The sequence below is a fragment of the Orcinus orca genome, chromosome 1 (genome assembly GCF_937001465.1).
Source record: "Orcinus orca chromosome 1, mOrcOrc1.1, whole genome shotgun sequence".
Taxonomy (NCBI): domain Eukaryota; kingdom Metazoa; phylum Chordata; class Mammalia; order Artiodactyla; family Delphinidae; genus Orcinus; species Orcinus orca.
Genome location: NC_064559.1, coordinates 95,044,060 through 95,070,221, shown reverse-complemented (window position 1 = coordinate 95,070,221; position 26,162 = coordinate 95,044,060). Strand labels below are relative to the sequence as shown.

General features: G+C 36.8%; 1 protein-coding gene across 4 annotated transcripts in view; it reads left to right on the top strand.

The window, feature by feature from the left end:
• The window catches only part of ATF6 (activating transcription factor 6), a 222,147-nt gene that overhangs the window by 29,937 nt on the left and 166,048 nt on the right, over window positions 1-26,162 (top strand). For all 4 annotated transcript variants that reach the window (XM_049709130.1, XM_049709129.1, XM_049709134.1 and 1 more), the window contains 2 exons: window positions 15,086-15,271; window positions 16,199-16,290. In XM_049709130.1, coding sequence (XP_049565087.1) covers window positions 15,086-15,271; window positions 16,199-16,290 — 278 coding nt within the window. The remainder of the gene's footprint in view (window positions 1-15,085; window positions 15,272-16,198; window positions 16,291-26,162) is intronic.

The following is a 26,162-nucleotide window of genomic DNA, read 5'->3' as shown; positions in this document are numbered from 1 at the left end:
GTAAGGACCCATAACAAAAGAATATTATCTACTGGAAGTAGAACATCGAAGTTCTATAGTAATTCCCACAGTTTACATAGGTATTGAAAACTGTGTGCCAAAACATGAAGGAGGAACATTAGTGTCACATGAGAACAGACATGGATACTACAGGATTAAGCTTGACTATTATGTTAGTTTATTTTGAGGACTAAAAAAGGTAAGCACAGTGCTTATGGCATAATAGGCACTAATGCGTAGTGTGTGTTTCAGTTGAAGGTGAAATGATATGAAGCTGGGATTTGCTTTAAAATACTCTATGGGGAGATGATGAGCGCAGGATAGAGGAAACATGATTGGCAAAATGTTGGTAATTATTTAAGTTGGGTATGTAATCTTTCTTTCCTTTTGGTGTTTGGTAAATTTTCTACAATAAGTATATGAACAACAATAACAAAGATGTAAAAATATTTCATGATATTTTCAATTAAAAAGTTGTACAACCAATTAAAAAAAGAGTATGTTTTTCACAGGAGACTGAGGAAGTTAAGAATGATGAAAGGATTTTTTTTTTAAAAAATTCATTTATTTTATTTATTTATTTTTGGCTGAGTTGGGTTTTTGTTGCTGCGCGTGGACTTTCTCTAGTTGCGGTGAGCGGGGGCTACTCTTCGTTGCGGTCGTGCAGGCTTCTCATTGCAGTGGCTTCTCTTGTTGTGGAGCACGGGCTCTAGGCACGCGGACTTCAGTAGTTGAGGCACGTGGGCTCTAGAGTGCAGGTTCAGTAGTTGTGGCGCACGGGCTTAGCTACTCTGTGGCATGTGGGATCTTCCTGGACCAGGGCTCGAACCCGTGTCCATTGCATTGGCAGGTGGATTCTTAACTACTGCACCACCAGGGAAGCCCTTTCATTTCTTATTTTGTTTATTTGGGTCCTCTCTCTTTTCTTCTAGGTGAGCCTGGCTAGAGGTTTGTCCATTTAATCTTTTCAAAAAACCAGCTCTTGTTTTTATTGATGTTTTCTGTTATTTTTTGATCTCTATTTTATTTATTTCCTCTCTGATCTTTATTACTTCCTTCCTTCTGTTGGCTTTGGGTTTTGTTTGTTCTTTTTTTCCAAATCCTTTAGGTGGCAGGTTAGGTTGTTTATTTGAGATTTTTATTGTTTCTTGAGGAAGGCCTGTATCACTATGAACTTCCCTTTTAGAACTGAATTTGCTACATCCCACAGATTTTGGAAAGCTATGTTTTCATTTTCATTTGTCTTGAAGTATTTTCTGATTTCTTCTTTGATTCATTGTTGACCCATTGTTTTTTAGTAGCATGTTGTTTAGTCTCCATGTGTTTGTTCTTTTCCCATTTTTCTTTCTGTGGTTGATTTCTAGTTTCATACCTTTGTGGTCAAATAAGATGCTTGAAATAATTTCTGTCCTGAAGGATTTTTAAAATGATCCCTTAAAATTTTCTTTTAATACTCTTTAAATTGAGAATTTGAACGTTTCTTCTATAATATTCCCAAATAGAACTTGCAATAGAAAATATTCAAAGTCGTCTTTTTTTTTAAAATTAATTTATTTATGGCTGTGTTGGGTCTTCGTTGCTGTGCGAGGGCTTTCTCTAGTTGTGGCAAGCGGGGGCCACTCTTCATCGCGGTGCGCGGGCCTCTCACTATCGCGGCCTCTCTTGTTGCGGAGCACAGGCTCCAGACGCGCAGGCTCAATAATTGTGGCTCACGGGCCCAGTTGCTCCGCGGCATGTGGGATCCTCCCAGACCAGGGCGCGAACCCGCGTCCCCTGCATTGGCAGGCAGACTCCCAACCACTGCGCCACCAGGGAAGCCCCAAAGTTGTCTTTATGTAATTTGTTTAGACATTTAAAACATGTATTATGAAATACTTTAGACATGAAAAATGTAATGACTAATTAGATATTTTAAAAATATAAACAGTATATCACAGTTGTTAAAAATATTAATATAGTTTTAGTCTACATTCATAGAATTATGACATTCAATCACTGGACAGTCCAGAGGAACATAGCTAGGATGGGGAGGAGGTCTAGAAACCATGTCATGGGGAGAGGAAGGGTTTAAGGGTTGGTATGATTCAGTAAGGTGAAGGAGAGAAGACTGAAAATAGAGCTATCTTCTAGGAAATGAAGGTTGTCATGTGGAAAATAGGATAATTGTTCTGGGTTATTTCAGAGGACTCATCTAGAACAGGTTCAGGTAAGTTATAGAAAAGTTTCTTCTAATTCTAAAATTCTTTGATATAGTAATTGTATTTAAAATCCAGAAGAGGTCTTTTTTTTTCTAGGCTTAATATCTGAATAGTGAGCATCTTAATGTTGGCAATCATTGTATGTCACTGACCCATTTTGTAATCTCTAAACATTTCTATTATTTGTTGGTCTTTTAGCCAGACATCCTTTAGAAGTTCTTTGGTGAGAAAGACTATGTCTGTTCCGCTTTTGCACTCTTAAGAGTGCTCTGTAAATTTGGTGAATAATTTACTGATGTAACTTTGGTGAATAATTCAGTCAACATTGAAGAACTGGGGGCTGTGTGAGATGAGAAAGTATAGAACCAACAAGTATTAGCTTTTTTTTTAAGCATTATTTATTGACTAGCATTCTTATTACTTTTCAAAATTTAGAGTTGACAGTAATACACAAGAAAGATTCAAGTACTGTGTGTCTGGTGCAAGAGACCAAAAGACGATTAGAATAAAGTTTCTGGTCAACCTGCACGGAGGTTTTTTTGCTTATTTTTCCTTGGCTAGCATGTCAGGAAGTGAGCCAAGCCTTTTCAGTATGAGTTTTCTGGTAGAGGTTTTGACTTAATGTTTATTTCAAGTAAAGAAACATCAGTCTGTCCTATCTGCTGGCCAAGCCATTCAGGAACCCAGAGTAAATCTGTTCCAGAAGGAGCTGCAGAAAACTTTGATCTGCTCATGTATATAGTCTTCTGTGACCTCAATAGTGCATGTGTTTGTTAGATTCAAGTCCTGTTAAATTAGGATAAATTTGAGTTAGTATAAATTTCTGGTTTAAAATGGCCAAAATGAAAAATTTTTCAAGTGTTTTTTTTTGTTTTTAAACCAAAGGTCTGGTGAAAAAGTTGTAATTCAGCACCAAAAAAAAAAAAAAGTGCATCAGTCTTTTGTGGCTTTGTATTGCTGACATGGCTTCTTTTTTTCTACCTTTTTTGTTCTTTTGTTTGGCTAGTTTCACTCTCTAGAGGCCTGCTACTGCCATAAAGTAGTGTTTTTAGCATACCATATTCTGCAGACTACATTAAGTGCCACATTTTCTGTTATGAAACAGTTTGCCTGGTTCAAATTATAATCTCACTCTTTCTGCCTTTTGCTGGTAAATCTGTTCTGTTTAACTCTTGGAAACCTCATCTAAGTTTTCAAGAAATATGGTTGGTTTTTGGCTGTGATCCTAATGGAAAAAATGAACATGGTCTCTTATTTCAGTGTAGACATTCTCTTAAGCAGTTTCTTAGTAAATGGTAATCTTGGAACTACAAAGATGCCTTCATGGGAAAGCATGCTTATCTTTCTTTAAAGTGCTATTGAATGTGACCAAACATCAAACCAAGGGCTTGGAAAACAGCAGTCTGTTTAAATCTGCATTTAGTACTTCCGCCTACCCGTTATAATTCCATAAAGTTCATGAGACATTACGGTCCTGGTTTTAAGGCTGTGGAGCTACATTGTTCTGGTGATTGGGACAACAGAGCAGGAAAAAAAAGTGGTGAAATTCTATTCTACATGTTCCATAGTGGGTCAACGTGGAGCAAAAACCCTTAATAGAAATCAGTTGGTGGGAACAATGGAAAGAAAATGATCAGGAACTAGGTCAGAACTAGAAATAACATCAGATAGGAGGCTGATGAAGGGGTACAGGCTATACTGACAGGAGGCCCAGGTCTTCCTCTCAGCCCATTCACTCTGTTGAGCATCTTCCAAACCCTTTATTACTTTGGACCCTCTGTCTAATTCTTTACTTAGTGACCTGACCTCTTCCATCCCAGTCCCTATCCTTTGGAAGTCCCTGCCCTGGGTCACTAGAACCATCATGAGAAGGTAGTTGCTGGGGGGATCCCTTTCCACTGTCCTTCAAATATTTGAATGGTGTGAAGGGGATTCCCCTAGCATACATACCAAATTAAAACTTTGTGTTTGTTTCCTATGGAGACAGTGTTATACAGTTAAGTTCAAGATTTCAGGTATTGTTAGTATTGTCACCACTGAGGTAATGTGACACTGGCCCAGATGGGTGCTGTGCACACAGTGTTCCTTTGCAGCAGTGGAGGAATTGACTACCCTTTTTTTTTTTTAAATGTTGAGCCTTCTTTTAATTTATTTATTTTTATTTTTGACTGTGTTGGATCTTCGTTTCTGTGCGAGGGCTTTCTCTAGTTGTGGCAAGCGGGGGTTACTCTTCATCGCGGTGCGCGGGCCTCTCACTGTCGCGGCCTCCTCTTGTTGCGGAGCACAGGTTCCAGACGCGCAGGCTCAGTAGTTGTGGCTCACGGGCCTAGTCGCTCCACGGCATGTGGGATCTTCCCAGGCCAGGGCTCAAACCCGTGTCCCCTGCATTAGCAGGCAGATTCTCAACCACTGCGCCACCAGGGAAGCCCAAGGGAATTGACTACCTTTACAGCAAGGAGTAAGCAAGCCTCCTAATTGTCCCGAGGAAGATGTTACCTTATCTCTCAAGGTTTCAACCCTGAGAAATGGCCTAGGTAAAGAGTGGTCAGGGCCTTGTATTCTTGTTGTACCCAGGAGGACATGTGTAGCATGACTCACAGGGGAGCCCCTAAAGGAGTATCTTCCAAGAAAAATATGAATCTAAAATAATCTGTTTACAATGCAAAGCAGTGCAGAGAAACTCTTAGAAAAATGGAGAGTGCCTATGTTCTATTTCAGAAAAAAAAAAAAGTGTAACTTTTACTGACACTTAAGCTGCTTATTTTATCTGTAACACCCAAGAAGAGATACTCTGTTGGGTCAAGGTGTGAGCTAAATATCCTTAAATTGTGTGGGTACCTCAGATCTAAGAAGGTGAATAATGAGTAGATACTTTTTAGTAACTAAAGTCTTTAACAGAAACATTGAGATCATGATATTTCTTCAGGCTATAAAGTAGAGGAATCCATCAGAACAAATTCAACAGGAAGATTTGGAGATCTGAAAAGCTATCCACATTCTAGTAAAAAAAAAAAAATCACTTCTGTGTTGACTACTTTTTGGCTTTGCTGCTACCAGGGACTCTGCAAATAAAAGAAAAACATGCTTTGTTAAAATATTTGCAGTTCCTTTTTAGATGGAAATTTGGGGCTTCTAAAAATTTATCTTGAATAAAGACGTTGGCAAGTAATCTCATTTGTGTTTACAGTATCTTTGAAATGGGAAGTGAACAGAAGGTTTCTTCTTTTTTTCCCTGATGTGTTGCATTAGGTTAGATTTATGTTGTGGCGACTTTAACATTCTTTATTCTGTATTTTTCAGTGTAGCATCTTGATAAGGTTAATAAATAATTATTTTTAGAGGGGTGCTGATTTATATCAATAAATAATTAAATACTTCTTTCCTTTCTCTGATTTCCCTTCTTGTAACCTGTCCCTGGAGACTCATTCTTAAGGAGACAGTCCTCCCATGCCCTAGATGCTTTCTAGCCATTTTGTTCCTCTGCTCAGAAGCAGTCACTGTTACTAGTATTTTATGCATTCTTCCTGAGACAGTTCTTTAATATATAAGTATTTGTCTTTTTCCCTATTTACCTATTTTATGGAAATGGTAACATACTATAAATATAAACACTGTCCTGTACCTTGCTTTTCTCACTTAATACATCTTAGAGATTTTTTCCACATCAGTACATAAAAAGTTTTCCTATTTTTTTAATAGATGCATGGTAGTCTTACTTCACAGGGTGCCATACTCATTTAAGAGTTTTGCAGGTTTTTTCTTTGTAAACATTCCTCCACTGAATAACTTGTTACTTATTTCATTTTGTTAATGTGCAAGTATACCTGTAGGAGAAATTCCTGTAATTGGAATTGGAGAGTCAGAAGGTCGGTAGTTTTTCACCTTAGGGGTAAACTGTTCTACACAGCTGTAATTTGTTCTTCCACTTTCAGCGTATGGGAGCGACAGTTACAGGGTTTCTTAATGGAGCCCATAGATAGGTTTCAGTGTTTACATAAACATGTTCCCTTTTCTTGGCCTCACTCATTCCTTGCATAATTATTTGTAACACTTTGTGTGCCTGTACACTTGTCTGGAAAGAGAGTCCATAGCTTCCTAATGGCCTTTTGAGGTGAATGAAAGTCCTTGGTTGTTTGGTTTTCTAATAGCTTAATTGAGCTAACTTTCATACACCATAGAGTTTGCCCTTTTAAAATGTACTATTTAATGGTTGCTTAGTATATTCCCAGAGTTGTGCTACTATCACTGCTAATTCCAGAATATTTCATCACCCTAGAAAGAAACTCCATTCCCATTAGCAATCATTCCTCATCCCCCAACCTCCACAGCCCCTGGTAACTACTTACTGATTTGCTCTCTGTGTGGAGTTGTCTATTCTGGACATTTCATGTCAATGGAATTATACATGATGTAGCTGTTGTGTATGACATCTTTCAGTTACCATAATATTTTTCAAGGGACGTTCATGTTGTGACATGTATCTTACTCCTTTTATGGCCAAATAATATTCCATTGTTCCGATATACCACATTTGGATTATCCATTCATCAGTTGATGGACATTTGGATGGTCTCCACTTTTTGGCTGTTATGAATAATGCTGCTTTGAGCATTCATGTACAAGTTTTCATAGTCTTTTAAAAACAATTTTCAGTATATAAAGTGTTTACAAAAAAGAAAAATGCAAGTTAATCCAGCAATCAACTGGACAAAATAAGTGAATAGATAATTTACAAAGGAGAATGGCAAATTATTTCAATGAAAGGATCAATAGCTATATAGTCTTAGAAGGTGTATGTTCTCCAGAACGTTACTGCTTTACAAATATGTAAAAGAATATTAATTGTTAACGGAAGAGGACTTTTGACTGGTTAAAGGTGGTTAACAAATGGTACTCAAAGATTAAACCTGTTATGGTTAAAATTTTCTGTGGCTCTTACCCCCCCGCCCCTTGATTATGAGTTCTAAAGGAAAGTTTCTTTTTTCGTTTCCTGTAACTCCTTAGTGTTATGTCTGCACTGCAGCCGTTTGTGTGTGTGTGTGTGTGTGTGTGTGTGTACATGTGTATTAGACTTTGTATATGGTAATAACTTCAAATTTTAAAATGTTGCAAAAACAAAAGTAGTGCAGAGAACACCCATGTGCCTTTACCTGGGTTCACCTATTGTTAACATTTTACCACATTTGCTTTATTAGTTCATGTTATCTATCTGCCTGTCCATCTTTATTAGTTCATGTTATCTATCTGCCTATCCATCTGTCAATACATACATACTCAGATTTTTTCCTGAACTATTTTAGAGGAACTTACATACATCATAGTCCTTTACCCCTAGGTATTTCAGTGTGTATTTCCTCAGGATAGGGATATTCTCTTACACACCTGCAGTACAGACCCATAAATTTATGTTTGTAAAATACTTTATTCAAATGTCAGTGTTACAGTTTTATCAGTTCAGTTTTTTTCTCTCCAATACAGGATCCAGTTTAGGGTCAGATATTGCATATAGATGTCATGTCTCTTTAGCTTCTTTTAATCTGGAACATTTCCACAGCCTTTGTCTTTTTATTTTATTTTGTTTTTTTTTGTGTTGCGCGGGCCTCTCACTGTTGTGGCCTCTCCCGTTGCGGAGCACAGGCTCCGGATGCGCAGACCCAGGGGCCATGGCTCACGGGCCCAGCCGCTCCGCGGCATGTGGGATCTTCCCAGACCGGGGCACGAACCCGCGTCCCCTGCATCGGCAGGCGGACTCTCAACCACTGCGCCACCAGGGAAGCCCCAGCCTTTGTCTTTTTGACACTTTTGAGAAATTCATCTCTTTTCTAATGTAGTTTTTTAAAAAATTAATTAATTAATAAGTTAATTTGGCTGCATGGGGTCTTTGTTGCTGTGTGCAGGCTTTCTCTAATTGCGACGAATGGGGGCTACTCTTTGTTGTGGTGCGCGGGCTTCTCGTTGCAGTGGCTTCTCTTGTTGTGGAGCAAGGGCTCTAGAGCGCAGGCTCAGTAGTTGTGGTGCACGGGCTTAGTTCTGCGGCATGTGGGATTTTCCCGGACCAGGGCTCGAACCCGTGTCCCCTGCATTGGCAGGCGGATTCTTAACCACTGCAGCACCAGGGAAGCCCCTCTAATATAGTTTTGATAAGTACTTCACATTTATTTTTGCATAGTCCTATTTGATTCTCACAGAATCCTTGTAAAGTAGGCTTTATTCCCATTTTACCATTGAATGAATCAATTGGTTAAATATTTCAGCCAAGGCCATATTACTTAGATGGCTAATATTGATAAAGTGGTATGTGCCAGACACTTTCTAAGTGCATAAAACCTCCTGTTGGCCTTTTGAGGTGAATGAGAGTTCTGATAAATACAGAATAAGGAGCAGTCTGAGTGATCTTGGGAGGAGATTAGATTTTTATTCTTAGGCTCTGTTTTTCTGCTCTTGTAGGAATTAAGTGAGATTTCCATATTTTGTCTGTTTTTGTTTTAGTCTGATATTTAAAATTTGAAATGTGTAAAAATAGGAGATGGAATGAGGACAGATATTTTCAATATTACTTTAGTTGCGCAGTTTATCGGAGCAGCTGTGAGGCACATTGTCGTTGGAATTAAGAATTTTTGCCTCCTCACCCAGTTTATTCGTAGCTGCAGGATGTTTCTTTTTACTGACACTTATGTGTATGGTACATTACAGTTTGCAGAGAACCTTCATGTCCATTACTCATTTGATCCTCACCTCAATCATATGACCTGCGATAATGGAGTTAGGATTTAAGCCTAGGCCTTCTCTGAGTCCAGTGCTGTTGTCATTACTCTGTGCTGCATTAATGGGGCTTTACTTTCAAGGCAGCCCTGATGCAGTGCAAACTTCAAATTACCTACGTCTTGAAACTTGCTGCTCCCTCTTCTCTCCCTCTGCAAATGTATTCTCTTAATTAAAAAAAAACATTCAAGCAGATGGTTTTACCTCTTGAGAGACAAAGCATAAAGATTGACCTTATTTGAACAATCTGGTATCAAATAAAACAGCAAAGTTAATATCATCCATATTTTATGATACAGTAGTCATTATTGTGCTACATGGTAATTAAGCACACATGTTTAACATCAGTGCTAGAACCATTTTGTTTTTGGATTGGATGAGACCTTCAGAGGATTAAAGCGGTGGCTTTAAAGTTTTTGTCCACAATCCACAGTAAGAAATGTATTTTACATTTCTCTTGACATACACAGTCTAATGAAACAAGAGATAAGCTCTTACTAACTCTCTCTTTTTATTAATGTTTAAATAGACTCTGGGAGAAGAAATGATTTTTCTAAGATCTTCCAATTAATTTATTGCAGTGCTGGGACAAGAATTAAGAACTTCTGACTTCTGGGATTTCCCTGGTGGTCCAGCAGTTAAGAATCTGTGCACCCAATGCAGGGGGCCCAGGTTCAATCCCTGGTTAGGAAACTAGATTCCACATGGCGCAAGTAAAGATCCCGTATGCCGCAACTAAGACCCAGTGCTGCCAAATAAATAAATAAATAAATATTTTTTTTAAAAAAGGTCCACATCCGAAGTGAAAGAGCATTGACATATATACACTACCAAATGTAAAATAGGTAGCTAGTGGGAAGCAGCCGCATAGCACAGGGAGATCAGCTCGGTGCTTTTTGACCACCCAGAGGGGTGGGATAGGGAGGATGGGAGGGAGGTGCAAGAGGGAGGGGATATGGGGATATATGTATATATATAGCTGATTCAATTTGTTATACAGCAGAAAGTAACACAACATTGTAAAGCAATTATACTCCAATAAAGATGTTTTAAAAAAAAAAAAAGGTCCTCATCAAAAAAAAAAATCAAAAAAAAACTCCCGACTTCCAGTGTTGTCATTTTTTAAAAAAATTTATTTACTTTGTTTTATTTATTTTTGGCTGTTTTGGGTCTTTGTTGCTGTGCATGGGCTTTCTCTAGTTGTGGTGAGCGGGGGCTACTCTTCATTGCAGTGCACAGGCGTCTCATTGCAGTGGCTTCTCTTGTTGTGGAGCATGGGCTATAGGCAAGCAGGCTTCAGTAGTAGTGGCTCGTGGGCTCAGTAGTTGTGGCTCGCAGGCTCTAGAGCGCAGGCTCAGTAGTTGTGGCACACGGGCTTAGTTGCTCCGAGCCATGTGGGATCTTCCCGGACCAGGGCTTGCATTGGCAGGCGGATTCTCAACCACTGGACCTCCAGGGAAGCACCCAGTGTTGTCATTTAATGACTAAATTACTATTACTCTTATATAGCTACACCAAGTACTTCTAGGGACATATGAAGCAGAGGAGTCATTAACTGAAGGCACAGGAAACTGCTCTGAGGATCTTTGAAGATCCTGTGCACAGGACTAAGATTCCTGCATTCTCCAGGAGGCTCTGCCCATAGTGTGGCTTTCCTGAGGGCATCTGGTGGATACTCTTGTCTTTGCCTCTCTACCAGTTCTCTCTTTTCACTCAGAAGATGGGATTGGATAGGGCAACTTGGACCTACAATCTAGTAGGGATTTTGTCTGTTATCCTTTCTCACTCTGGAAATCTGGGTGAAAATTATCTACTTGACTCTGCCAATTTAATGGCTCCTGTTACCAGTAATGAAGAGTCTTTATTTAACTTTTAATGAGTAGGAACTAGTTACACCACACACACACACACACACAACTTAATAGAGAGTAAAATAAAATTTTGGCTTTCTGTCATAAGATTTGAGAAGAGTAGATGTAGTATAAGTAAAAATTTTGGTTTTCTGTTTAAAATAATTTTATGAGAAAAAAAGGAGTGTACTTAAGATTCTTAAGAGAAATCAAATTAAAATGTTTAATTTATTTGAATATTTAAAATAAGGTTGCCATAAATTAAATTTGCCATTGATTTTTGCTGTACATCTTTTTTAGGATGTATTTATAATAAGTATATTTACTATGATATACAATAATATAATTATGTAAATTAAAAGAAGTATTTAAGAAAATTTACTCCTTTGCCTTTTAAATCAATTTCAAATAAAGTTAATTTTTTTTTTTTTTTTTTTTTTTGCGGTATGCGGGCCTCTCACTGCTGTGGCCTCTCCTGTTGCGGAGCACAGGCTCCGGACGCGCAGGCTCAGCGGCCATGGCTCACGGGCCCAGCCGCTCCGTGGCATGTGGGATCTTCCCGGACTGGGGCACGACCCCGTGTCCCCTGCATTGGCAGGTGGACTCTCAACCACTGCGCCACCAGGGAAGCCCCTTTTTTTTTTTTTAATTGAAAAAATTTTTGTTTGACATGATGAAGAGGTTAATCAGTGACAGTTTCTGCTTCATACGTCAGTTGAGAGGGAAAGATTCAGCAAAATGAGAATTAGAACTGACAGATATGCAGTAAGCCAGTGATTGATTCAGCTGTATGTTATCAGTACTTGATCTCTCTTGAGCTTGTGTGTGATGTTAGAATGTATTTTTTAGCAGTAAATATTTTATTTTAATATCTTTAATTTATAGCGATTCAGGACTTTGAAGCTCATTTCTTAGCAACATCACAGAATCAAGGGTCTAAATAGCCTTATTTTATTTGTAAGAAGAACATAATATCTTATAGTGTTTATTAGTCAGTAACTTAAAATTTAAAAACATAATGGAAAGAGACTTAGAGTTTTGACTCTTAAGTTGATCCAGCCTTCAAAAAGTACTTGTCCATTTGTGAAAGTTCTCCTTTTACGAGTTTCTTTCTTACAGTCAAATAAATGTTTGTTTGATAGTGAAACACCATGTTTTATAGTGCAGTGTCACTAAAGGGAGAATATTTTGCTGCCGTGGAGTTTTTTCTTTTTTCTTTTTCCAAGGCACAATGCTTGGTGGAAGAGTTGTCTGAAGGCAGGATGACCAGAAGCAGTGACTGGCTAGCTGTTCACTCATTTTAGTCATGTTGAATCTTCTCATACGCCCATAAGGGAGATGTGTCAATTGATTAATGGGCCAGAGTATTGATTTTATGTTTGCATGCTGCTTATAGAGGAGAATAAGCTTCTATTCAAGCAGTTCCGTAAGCCTTCCATTTCAAACAGGCACATAATTAAAGTAATCATACAGCTCACTGAGTTTAGAGTTCCATACTGTGATGCAAGACTTCCTGTTTGGTGTTTAAAAGCAGTGTGGAGCTGTTGTATCGGAAGCACTGGGCTTGGAATCAACTGTCCTAAGTTCTAGCCTTGGTTCTTCTACTCTCTAACAGTATCAAATGATAAGGCTTATTTTAAAGAATCTTGAAAACTGTAAAAATTTCAACAAGAGGAGATTAATTAAATGTATTATGGAACATCAAGATAATTGAAATACTATGCTGCCATTCTCATGGCATTTCAGAGATGATCATGATACACTGTATGTTAAAAAATTAGTTTACAAAAGTTATTATAGTGTAATCCTTTTTTGCTTATAAAATGTCATTCCCCATCAAAAAACCAAACAGTATGTGTGTGTTTAATCTGAAAATTACGTTTTTTTTGCCTAGAATATACAGAATAATTTAAATATTATTTATTTAGATAGCTGAAGATAGCTTGCTGAAATGTAAAGTTGGAACTCTGGTGATTCCTGTGGATTTTATATATTTTTACTGTATTTATCCTTTGTATTTATTGGTAATATTGAGTATTTACCACATTTTCAGAGCTATTGTATCTTCTTCTGTGGGAAGAAATGAATATTTGGCCACAGGTGGTTTTCATTTTTTTAGTATGAGGCATGTGCACTGACAGCCTTTGAAACTTTATGCTGTATAAAATGCAGGTGCTTTTATTGTTTACAGAAATCCCTAATCCTTGTTTGAAATTTATTAAATGGTGTGCCATCTGTAAGCCTTCCCAAATTCCATACATTAATTAGCCTTTAAAGTAAGGTTACCTTTTATCTAACTTTTAGTATAAACTCTTCCATCTGGGAACCTTCTCTTTTATGTGTTTGTTCAGCGTTCTGTGTACTTAAGCACTCTAGTATTAAGTATTAATTATGGATACTGGCATTCCAAGTAACAATGAAGATCACTGAGAGTAACAGTAGTTTGAACAAAGTGGCATTGTCCAGAGAATAGTTTGAAACTGATGAATAATCAGTCCATCGTGGCTTTGCCACCTCTGTGTGTGTGTGTGTGTGTGTGTGTGTGTATTTAGCATTATTGAAGAGTGGGATAGTTATTCCACAGGGAAACTTTATAAATTTGGTAGATGGTTATATAAGTCAGCATTCTTGTGAAGTTTCAGTTAAAAAAGAAAAAAAAAATGAAAAAATACTCCTCTTGACATCTCATATAATGTTTCTTTTCCTTGTGGATTCGGATTGCTTGGCTGGCTTTGGTATACCTCTGTTTCTAGCAAATGTAGTATGGGGTGGGAATTGTGTTGTTATTTCAAAAGAAATCAGTATTATTTAATTGTATTTACCAATCTGAGTAAGCATTATTAAACACCCACAGTAAAATGTTTATTTTTTTAAAGTCCTTTACAAAACAGAGAACTCAGTAATTCAGTCATCTGTATTCTTACAATAATAAATTTAATATTATTTGGTGCTTTTTATGGACTTTTGCTACCTCACCATCTCTCCCAAATAAATTAGACTAAAATTAAAACAAATAGGTTCCACATCTTAGTTCAGAAAATATGACAAAAATAATTTTGCTCAGTAAGTTTTGATTATGGTAGCTATTGTGGGTCATATTACATAGTTTTGGTTTCCAGGGTATAAAATCTAGGTGGCGAGAGAGAGAGTCAACATTTTTGAGACAGTTGAGACCATTAGAGTGTTCAGGTGTATCTTCCAAATTATATGGGCATAAGAAATTCAGATAATATAAAAACTCCGAGTGGTTTATCATAGTTAGAGTTTGGACGGTCCTTAATATTAGCTTAGTAGAGGAGACAGCATTCCAAATTGGAACAAACAGTATGAATAAAGGAACGAGTTAGGTGTGTATGAAGATCATGGAGTAGCCTTAAATGTTAAGATTGGAGGGTGTGGTGTGAATAGTTGTGGGGATAGAGAAGTAGGGGGTGGTCACATTATGGAAGATCTTGAAAGCAAAGGTGGGTAGCTAGAATGCATGACTAGCTTGCTTTTGCAATGGAATAGCAAGATTAAAATGTTTTTAGGGGAAGGAAGTTACCTTAGAAATGGTAGACAGAAGGAGCCTGAAGCCAGTTAAAGTAGTTAGGAGGCTATTGTAGTAGTCTAGAGATGAGTTGATGAGTGCCTGCTTTAGGAGAATGGCAGTGGAAATAGAAAGGAATGACAGAGACACTTTCACTGGAAGAAACTTGGTCATTAGTATATCCTCTATACATATTTAGTGAGTAAGTGGGAGGTTGAGAGAGGGAGTAAATTTAGACAATGAAAGAAAAATAGGTTACTGGTCACATCTTCCATTATATCCTGAGAGACACCACTGATATAAAATGAATAGATTTTTTAAAAAATAGAGGGAGATAATGAGTTCAGTTTGCACACAGTGAATTTCAAGTGATGGTAACTCTACAGGTAGAAGTAGCCTTATAGGTAATTGGATATATGGTTCTGAAAAATAGTCAATTAATTCAGGGCCTGCGATATAGATTAAAGGTGTCTGTATATATACATACATATATACCTGGTGTTTCTAAAGGGAAAATTGGAAGATCAATAAATAAGCCTTAGAAAACACCAGAAGAAAACGTTTAACAGGTTTTAGAAGGCCTTATTTAATCATTTGATTTCAATTTACTTTGAGTAGTATTTTTTAAAACAACCAGTAACCTGTGTTTTGGACAATTTGTTAAAAGATAATTGTAAAAATCAGTATATTCTTAACTGATCTGATCCTAAAATCCAAATATTTTGATTCACCGTAACTTTTCCTAGATTGCTGTGCTAAGGAGACAGCAACGTATGATAAAAAATCGAGAGTCGGCTTGTCAGTCCCGCAAGAAGAAGAAAGAATACATGCTAGGGTTAGAGGCAAGGTTAAAGGCTGCCCTTCTGGAGAATGAGAAGCTGAAGAAAGAGAACGGATCCCTGAAGCGGCAGCTGGATGAAGTTGTATCAGAGGTGAGTGATGGTTGTGATACAGCCAGGATAATGGGTTAAAGTGTTCTTTTTTTCTGATAAATCAATTGGAAATTTTACATTTTAAATTAAATTGTGTAAAATAATAGTACTAGGAAAAGGCAGGCACGATAAACCCCAAAACATTTGTAGTAAGGATAAAGTATTGGAAAGAGGAGGTTTTGAATTGTAACTCACAAGCTGTGTACAAAAGTTGTCTTCTTTTCCTGGGTTTCTCCTCACTTATTACCATAGCACTCTCTTGTTTTTTTTTGACTAAATGAATCATATTGAGGCTCCTAAATAGTCCCACTAGGTCTTCCCTTTTAAAAAAGAAAACAATACAAAATAAAAACTTGTTAAAGTTTTCTTGGTCTACATGACCACTATTATGTTTTCTATTTTGTTGCCATGCTGGTCCCAGCAAGGTTAATCGTCTCCTCAGTTCTGTTGATGAAATCTGCTGCTTTCAGGATTTCCTACTGCAGTGCTGTCCTGAACCAAATTGATGCCTCTGCCTACTGAGTGGGGCTTCTTATATTGCTCTTTCTATCTTTCCTTGAGCATATGGGAATATTCCATTATGTTACTGAAAACAATGATTTAATAGGGAGACAAACCACAGAAGTATCTTAGGATTCTTTGAAGATCCATAAAATTATAAAAATTGTTGAATTCTTTCCTTTTGGGTGAGGATGCCTCTGCCACAGGGTGGCTGCTATGTTTCTTCTCTCCTGCTACTCTCCTTTTCTCTCTCTCTGGAAGGTTCTGCTCTAGTCTTTCGGAAAGTACTATTTCCTCACATTTGCATTTTGTTTTTTTGTTTAAGTATTCACATAACTGGTGAAGAGGAGAGTTGTTGTCTCAGATGTTGCTTTTTGTGAGATTGATGTGTAGTTCAATTGTATTTAATATGGTCCTTTTCTTTAGAACCAGAGGCTTAAAGTTCCCAGTCCGAAGCGAAGAGCTATCTGTGTGATGATAGTTTTGGCATTTGTAATACTGAACTATGGACCCATGAGGTAAGTGTATAGATATTTATTTTGGATACTAATGCTAAAAATTTAAATTCTTGTTATTTATTATTCTAGCTCTAGTCATAAGCTAGGGAAAAATGGATTTGTTTTGTTCTTCACCTAGGTCTGGCAGAAAGTTCATGTTTTTTAATGAAGAAAGCCTTAAGTTATTCAACAGATCACTGATGAAGCAGAATAATGAACTGATTAGGATCATGGGCATTGAAATTAGACTGCCTGAGTTCAAATCCTATCTCCTCCACTTAGTAACTTTGTTGTCTTAGGCAAGTTACTTAATCTCTCTATGCCTCAGTTACTTACTTTTAAAATGTGTTTATAAGAATAATATTACCTACCTCAGTACTATGTTACTTGAGTATCAGAGATTATAAGGCACTTGGGTGGCTTCCTCCCTAGCTATAAAATAAGTAGGTAGAGCAATAATTCTCAGTTTCTTCTTTAGTAGATTTGGAATGTGAATCAGTATAAATATTTTAAGGATCTAGCTGAACTTGGTTCAGGTTTCCAGCTAAATCACAGCTAAGAAATGCTGCTTTTGTGTTGGAGTCATAGAATACTAGAATTCAAAGGGATCTTAGAAATCATCTTTTTCAGACTCCCACTAACCATGGCACACTCAACACATGAACAAAATCAGCATCCTAGGTGTTGGGGAGTCAAGAGTAGTTAGACAGGGGCCGTGCCTTTAAAGATGTTGTGATCCAGCTGGAGGAGAGACATGTAAAAGGATGACTACAGGATAATGTGATGAATGTCATAACATCAGTATGAACAAAGTACTAAAAGAATATAAATGAGAATATGGATTCCTTGAGGAGAAGGTTCATGTCATATTGATAGATGCTCAAAACATTTTTTTGTTGAATGACAGAATGGTAAGGGACATCCCATAGAGGAAGCTGAATCTTAAAGTGTGATGACAGTCTGCCAGGTGGAAAGTATGGGAAAGGCATGCCAAGCAGAGGGAGCAGCATGATAAAAGGCACAATTATGAAATGGCCTGACATTTTCAGAAAAAAAATGAAAAATTCAGTGCATTTTTATATATGTGGGAGTGTGTATGAGGAAATATGGCTAGCAGTATAAGTGGGGGCCAGATAATGAAGGGCCTTGTATGCTGCTATATACAGTGCTACTATAAACCAGGCATTCCTGAGTTTTTAGGCAGAGGGTAACATAATCAGTTTTGTATCTTAGGAAGATGACTCTGAGGGTGGTATTGAGAATGGATTGGATGGAGGAGAAACTATTGGCAGAGACAGCATTAGGAGGCTGTTGGTGTATTTAAGGTAATAGATGAGAGCCTGAACTTAGACTATGGTGATGGAAAGGATGGACTATCTCAGGGTACATCTCTGAGATAGACTCTGTGGGATTTGATGACGAATACAGTGTGGAACATGAGGAAGAAAAGAGAGAAATTAAACATAATTCCAAAATTTCTGTCTTGAAGGACTGAATGGTGATGCTGTAATAGGAGGTAGCCAACATAGAAAGATGAATAGTTTTATGATGGAAGACAATGGTTTTTATTAGTAGTATGGGAAATTTGAGATAGTGACTAGATATTGGGAATTACCATGATAGATGGGTAGATAGACAAACAGAGATGTTAGTGGAATAGCTGAGATTATCCAAGGAGAAAAATAGAGGAAGAAGAGTAATAAGAATCTGAGGGAATCAGCATGAGCAGTAGATTGACTCAGGAAAAGAAACTTAGAGTGAATAGGGTTAGGGACAGAATGAGAAGAGAATGGTTTTCTGAAGCTAAGGATGAAAAGAGTTTTAAGAGGGGCTTGAGCAGTGACATCACATGCTGAGGGCTTGAGAGAGGCAGAAAGCTGAGACAGGAACATTGAATTTGGTAATTAGCAGGTCAGTAATCTTGGAAAGCAGATTTATTAGGGAGAGGAGCGAAATCTATATTAAAATTAGTTGAGAACTGAAATAAGTTGAATTAATCTCTTTTATTAATAAAACTTTATTATAAAGATTTTCAGACAGAGAAATTAGAGAAAAATAGTATAATGAACCCCTTTTTTCACATGTTTGATGGGCAAACTAGGTCACTCCTATTTTATTCCTATGTAGTTGGTTTCTAAAAAATAAAATATAGATCTCGTATTGGACTTTTGTTATTGTTTGGTGTTAGCACAGTTCCCCAGAGCATTTGATACCTCATCATGGAGCCCCAGAGACCTATCTACTTTTTAATTAGTTCACTAAGGCAACTCAGTGAAAAGAAGGCATAATTCTGAGTAGACTTATTTTTGAAAGTCCACACTATATTAGACAAGTTACATAGAATATGCTGAAGAGATACCTGGAGTAAGCCTTTGAATTATTAAAAAATTATTTTACTACTTTATTCATTATTTACTCTTGACATTTTACCCATATTTTTCATATTAAAATTATTTTGTCGTTTTAATTTTTGTATTTGAGGACTGGGACTTCTTTATTCATGAAGATCTATCTCTTGATTAATAAAAGAGAAAAGAGACATGCTAATCAAAACTTTGTCATCCTGACTTAGGAACTTGAAAATAATTAAATTCCTTGAATAAAGTGAATCAGATTACTGTGGAGTGAATACAGAGTCACTAACAGCTCTCAAAATGAAGCGTTTTATACTGGGACCCTCAGTACCAGAGGGGGCTTCATGGGTGTAGGCCATTTGTTAGAACTTCTCCAGCTACACTCATTTCTTCCTTTCAAAGTCTCTTTTATATAATGACTTTTCCCACTGACTTTCCTCTGTGACTTTTGCCACAGCCATTGAGGATTACAGAGCCATAGGTTTCAATTATTATCTTATATTTAAATAACAGTTTTTAAAGGTGACCATTAGTAGTTATACCCTGAAGATTCTTTTATCATTACAGAGGCTGCTACTTTTCCTTCTCCTTTTGAATGCTCTTTGGACTACCTGGAACCCCAGGGCTCTACACTTTGAGAACTGCTGCCATAATTAATTTAACCATTTTCCTATTAATGGGCATTTAAATTATTTCCATACACACACACACACACACACACACACACACACACACACACGGTATTGTTTACATACATGGAGTCTGTATTGTGTGTGTGTGTGGAGAGAGAGAGAGAGTAGTAGACTGGAGTTAGAAGGCATGAATATCTGAAATTGTAATAGATTCTGCCAAATTGCCTTCCAAAAAGACTGTCCCAGTTTACACTCCCACCAGCAAGTGAAAGGAAGATCCATTTCTCTACACCTTTCCTAACATGGATATTGTAAGTGTTTTTTAATATTTACCTATATTCTGGATCAAAAATGTTATCTTAACATTTTTGCAGCCACAGTGGCCTCCTTGCTCTTCCTCAAACACACTAATGATGTTCCTGCTTCAGTTTCTTCACATTTATTATTCCTACTGCCTGGAATGCTCTTCCTCCAGTGGCCTTCCTTCAAGTGTTAGCTCAAATGCCACCTCAATGAGACTGTCCTGGACTGCCTTCTCTAAATTGCCACCCCTGCTCCTGCCACCACACTTCCTATTCTCTTTTTTCTTTTACTTTTCTCCATAGTACCTCTTGTCTTCTAGTATACTGTATAATTTACTTATTTATTTTCTTTATTTCCTTGCAGAGATTTTCATCTGTTTTTTGTTTTACAGTGCTTAGAACAGAGCCTGGCACATAGTGGTCTCTCAATAAATATTTTTGGTATGAATGAATATGTTCCCCCTACCCTCACCCCCCATTAGTAGTAAGTTATTTTTTGATAAGTCTTTAGCTAGTTGTATTTCTCTTTTAAAAGGATTACTTGTAATCTTGACCAAAAAATCTTTTCTTTTGGTATGAGTTGCTGTAAACCTACTTGCATGTATTAAATATGTATCTAGTGTTTATTGACAAGTAACCTGCTTGCCATACTCTGCATATATTTACTAATTCCTATTTTTGTACGTTTATGTACACCATTCCTAAACTGAAAGAACTTCCTTCTGTCTTTCAACTTATGTTTTAGTCTCTCCCCACTGACATTCTTGATATTGTTTTATTCAACTGCTTCTCACCAGTTATCAATTTGTTACATTTTCTTCCACTTGTTGAAGTTGTGTTTTGTGCTGTTACTGTTTCTTATGCATATTTTGTCACAGGTATAAAGTCTTAGATCATGTTGTCTAGTTCTTTAATTTTGTCCTGTAGAGACAAGACAGTGTTCATCCCAGAGGAGATACACAGTTATGTGTGTTCATTTGCTATTTCTCAAAAGCTGTGTGCTTTTAGTTCCTCGTTTCTTATCTAGGCTATATGAGGTACTCATTATTTATTCAGTCAGACATACAGCAAATATTTTTAGAGGACTATTGTTTGCCAGGTACTGAGCAAGGAGCCAGGAATGCAAACATGAATAAAAGTCTAGTAAGAGAAGCACATATGTAAACAACTGTGGTATGAAAAAGAATTATGTAGATGTTGTATAAAGGTAGGGGCATATTCTTTTTTTTTTAATATATATATATATTAAAATATTTATTTATTTATTTGGTTGCACTGGGTCTTAGTTGCAGCAGGCGGGCTCCGTAGTTGCGGCTTGCGGGCTCCTTCGTTGTGGCATGCAAACTCTTAGTTGCGGTATGCATGTGGGATCTAGTTCCCTGGCCAGGGATCGAACCCAGACCCACTGCATTGGCAACGCAGAGTCTTACCCACTGCACCACCAGGGAATTCCCAATAGGGGCATATTGTTGAAGGAACATCAGTGACTCTGATGATGGTAGTCACAGAGGCTTTATGGAGTAGCATTTGATGAACGAATAAAGATAATGTAATTATGCTTCAGGAAATGAGGGTGGTATTGGGGACGTCTTGCTGTGAAAGCCCTCATAAGTCAACAGAGATTTGAAAAATAAGACAGGAACAAAAAATTTTTAATGAATTAATGATCTTCACTGATGGCTGAGGTGATGGGTGTATCATGGGTTGGGTCTTATTTCCATGAGCAAGTAGATTGATCCATTATGGATGGAGGAGATAATAGTCTCAATTTATTAATAAAGGTTTGTGTTTAAAAAAATTAGATGGACAGTACAAAAAGGAGAATTAAGAATGGGAGAAAGTTTAAATACTTGAAAATACTGAGCAACAACCTAAGGAAATCTGTGTCTGTCTCTGTGTGAAGGCTTTAGGAACAGAAAGCCAAGAAGTAATGGGAATATTAGGAACTGTTCAGATTTTGAAAACATGTTAAAAGGCTTAGATTGAAGAAAAGCAACAAAGAGAAGAGCTAGAAGGAATGAAGAAATATCAAAATGTCTTAACAAGTTGGAATATCTCCAGATACCAAGAAGGAAATAGGAAAGAAACTGGCTATGAAACTCATAAAAAGCAGGAACTATTTCTTCTGGAGAAAATTTGGCACAGTGAAATATCAAAGCTCAGAGAGCAACAATGTTTGAAAGACTGAAATGTACCCCTGAACCAAATGTTGGGAATGGAGATGTTGCATCATGTATATTATTCAGAAGCGTTTCTTAATTGACCTCATTGTTTGCAGTCTTTTCACTGCAAAACCAATGATCTTCTCGGACCTGGGAATCTGCCAGAGGAGCGGGAAATCCCCAGTTGAACCTTATTAGTACCACCTGGAAGATATTTAGTGAACAACTTCCACATCCGTGGCCTTGAATATCTATAAAGCAAGCATTATGTTTTCATTGGTGCAGAAACTGCATAGGCTTTTAAATAATAGATTGTGAGTTCTAACTCAGCTTTACTACAAAACTAAGTCTGGCCAGACAAATAGACATTTTAATCAGAGATTTTGAAAGCGTTTTAAATTTAGGAGCCTAAAGTCTTTCAGAAGAGATCACATTACCATAGTAGTGTTGTTAATGTTGTTTCAGATGTTCAATGTAGAATTGAACTTTTGTGCCTTACTGGTATGGGTCCAAGTGAGAAAACATATAACACACATTTGCCAAATATATAGGTATGCCTTAAGAAACATTTCCTGAAGGCACTTGGTGATGAAATGTAAATACATCTTACATCTAAAGTAAGAGAGTTTTGTCAAAGTAATGTGTAGCAAAACTGACTAGTTTGGAGAGTTTGGGGTTACTGAATAGTCATCACACAGAAAAAGAAAATAAACTAAGTAGACTTAAAAGGGTTAATTTTTCTGACCTTACTGATATTGTGTGGATGGTAAAGAAGGCATCTAGCTATTTTTGGCACAGGATTCAAAGAACTGGCCTACTCTGGGTGGTCTATAAAAATAGTAACTCTAGGCAGCAGGGAATGGCTAAACAGGACAAATGTGAATTGGTAGGAAACCCTCTTCTTACTTACTACTCATTGGGATTGATTCTGTGATTATTAGTCATATTTTATAGTTGTAGAACCTGAAATTTAACCCAGATCTCTTTTTAAGAAATGACCATTGAAAACTCTGCCTTTTATAAAGAATTTTTTTTTTCCTACCATTCTTCAAGAAACCTTAAGGACTTCTGTTTTGGCAGTATGGTGGGCTAGAGGTACAGAGAAACTTCGCATTTTAGTACACTGGAAAATGCTGGATTAAAAAACAAATCAAAACTTTGATTTCATGGCTGAACTGAGGAAAAGGAAGCACCTCTCAGAGGCCAGAATATTAAGGTAACATAAATCCATAATGGTAAGCTAACATTGGAAGTGGTGCTTGTCCTAGAGTTATTTCCTCATCCTTTTGTCCTAGCATCTGGGAAGAGGAAAGAAAGCTCTGGATCCAAACAAGGTGAGAAGTCACAACTGAAGCCCTCCTACCCCCCACCCAAGTAAAGCTGGAACTTCCAAAGAATGACATTCTTGGTTGCTAAAAGAGAAAAAAGTAGATTGCCATACCACATAGGGAGAGTGTTGGTAAGTACCTATCTTGGTATTGGCTTTGAGTAGAGTAGAAATAAAGAAAGAATTTTCTCTTTACCACAAGCCCTAACTCATGCAGTTTGAGCCTGAATTTACACTACTTGTGTGGCCCCAAAAAAAACCAAGACAAAAATTTAGTTTAAGCGGTCCTGTGTTGGTGGTACTGCTAGTCTCCTGGCAGAATCAAATGTAAATCCTTCTCAGAGAAAGGCACTTTAAACAGACATCTAAAAAATTGCCAAAGGTAGGGTTCCAACTGAACATGAATCCACATCCTCTACCTCCCCCCAATTATTAAACACACCAAGAAACAGGCCACCATGAATAAGAGTTAGAGGAAATAAACTACAGAATAAAACTCTGAAAGACTACAGATATTTGAATTAACAGATACTAGAGGTAAAATAAATATGTTAAATAAAAGAGGGAATTGAAGTATGATGAAAGAACAGAAGACTATAAGAATTAATCAGGACATTTTGAAAAAGAACCTGGAAATGTGATAATTAAAAAGTTGACATTAGAAAAACAATGCATAGGTTAAAACAAAAAATTAGGCACATTTGAAGAAAGAAATAGTAAATGGGAAGATGGATCTGAAGAAATTATACAGAATGTAACACAGAGAGACATAGAGATGGAAAACTTGAGAGATATTAAGAGACACTACCATAACTATGGGGTTACACTACAGTAACTTAGTAATCAAAGTAACATCATGAGACATACTGATATCTTGTACCTCCTGATGTGATGCACTGAAAAGGGCACAACATCACTTCTGTGACATTCTTGCCAAAATGGCATAACCTGGGTTTTACCATGAAGAAACATCAGATAAAGCCAGATTGAGGGGGACATTAAAATATTTTTGTAATCTTCAAAAGTGTCAAGGTATTAAGGAAGAAGGAAAATAACCTCAAAGAAGATTTGAGATAACAGAAATGAAGAGCCAACAACAACAAAAATAATAAATGTGAATGAAACTTTTAAAAAAGTTGATGGTATAAAACATTAAGAATGTCTAGTTTGTAAGGTTAAAACAAATCAAGATGGAAGTATAGTATTCCCCCCTTACCCTTGGGGGATATATTCCAAGACCGCATGGATGCCTTGGAATCATGGATGGTATCAAACCCTATATATACTATGTTTTTTCTATACGTACATACCCATGATAAAGTTTAATTTATAGATTAGTCACAGTAAGAGGTTAACAACAGTAACTAGTAATAAAAAAACAATTATAACAATATACTGTAATAAAAGTTATGTGAATGTGACCTCTTTCTCTCTCAAAATAGCTTATGGTACAAATTTAATGTCTTTTCTGTCTTAACTAAGCACTTATACACTGTGGCCATAACTTCTGCAGCTTGAGATGTGATGATAAAACTAGTACGAATTTCTTTTTCCTTCTTCACAATTTCATGGATAGAAGATTTGTTCTTACTGTAGATCTTAGCAACCTCAGCATATGATTTTTTTCCTTTCCATATTAAGTAGAGAACTTTACCTTTTCACTTAAAGGAAGAACTTTACGGCTTCTCTTTGGCATATACAGATTGCCAGCGTCTCTACTCTTGCACTTTGGGGCCATTATTAAGTAAAATAAGGGTTACTTGAACACAAACACTGTAATACTGATACTGCGACAGTCAACCTAGTAACTGAGTTGGCTGCTAAGTGACTAAACCAGTGGGATACACTAAACAAAGGGATGATTGACGTCTTGAAAGGGTGGGACTGAGCAGGACAGTGCGAGACTTCATCATGCTACTCAGAATAGTGCACAATTTAAAATTTAAGAATTGTTTATTTCTGGAATTTTTCATTTAATATTTTTAGTATGTGGTTGATCACAGGTCAATGAAACCGTGGAAAGTGATACCACAGGTAAAGGGGGACTACTATAACTTCTGGACAATAACATCGGATAAATTGTGAGGGGTGTGACTGAGCTTAAAGCACTCAAAGTTTCTATTGTTTGGGAAGTAAGTAAAGATAATGACTATGTTTAGACTTGTTAAATTAATTGGCATTTTAAAGTTTTGAGGGGTAACATCTAACAAAATATAATTAGAATATATCATTTCAAAACCTATTAGAAGTAGTATTGTGGAATGAGGTGGACGGATTCAGTCAAAAAGATGGCATGAAGAGAGAAATAAAGAAACAGCCAGATTATGAAAGCACAGAATATTGTAGTAGAAATGAATCTAGAATATTATCTGTAATCACAATAAATGGAAATGTACTGACCTGTGCATTTAGAAGGCAAAGATTGTCAGACTGGATGCGGGAGAAAAGCAAAATTCAACTTCATGCTGTTTATAAGAGAAACACCTAAAAGCATAAAGCTACAGAAAAGTAGAAGATCAAAGGATGGAGAAGCAAACAGTAGCTAAAAGAAAGCTGGAGTTACTCTATTAATATCAGATACATATACTTTAAGGAGAAAAGTATTATTAGACCTAGTCACTACATGCTGATTTAAAAGTATAGTTTATCAGGAAGGTATAATAATTCTAAATTAGTATGCTCCTAATAATATAGCTTGGAAACGATAACTGATGGACCTACAGGTGAAAATTAACATTCTGCTGCCATAATGGGAAATTTTAGCATACCTCTCTCAGTAATTGATAGACCACATAGACAAGAAAATCTGCAAGGATACAGAAGATTTGATTATTGTCATTATTAAATTTGATCTAGTGGCTGTATGTATATATACGGCATCTATCAACACATAGTTTTCCAACCATATATGAAAGTGTTAAAAATTACTCTGTACTAGGTCATAAAGGAAATATCAGCAAGTTTCAAAAACTACATATGGACTACATTCACTGTTAGTGCAATTAAGCTAGAAATCAATAACAAAAAGATGAAACTAAGAACTCCTATACTACTAAAAATTAAAAGGCACAGTTCTAAATAACCCATAGATCAAAGAAGTCATAATGAAATTTGGT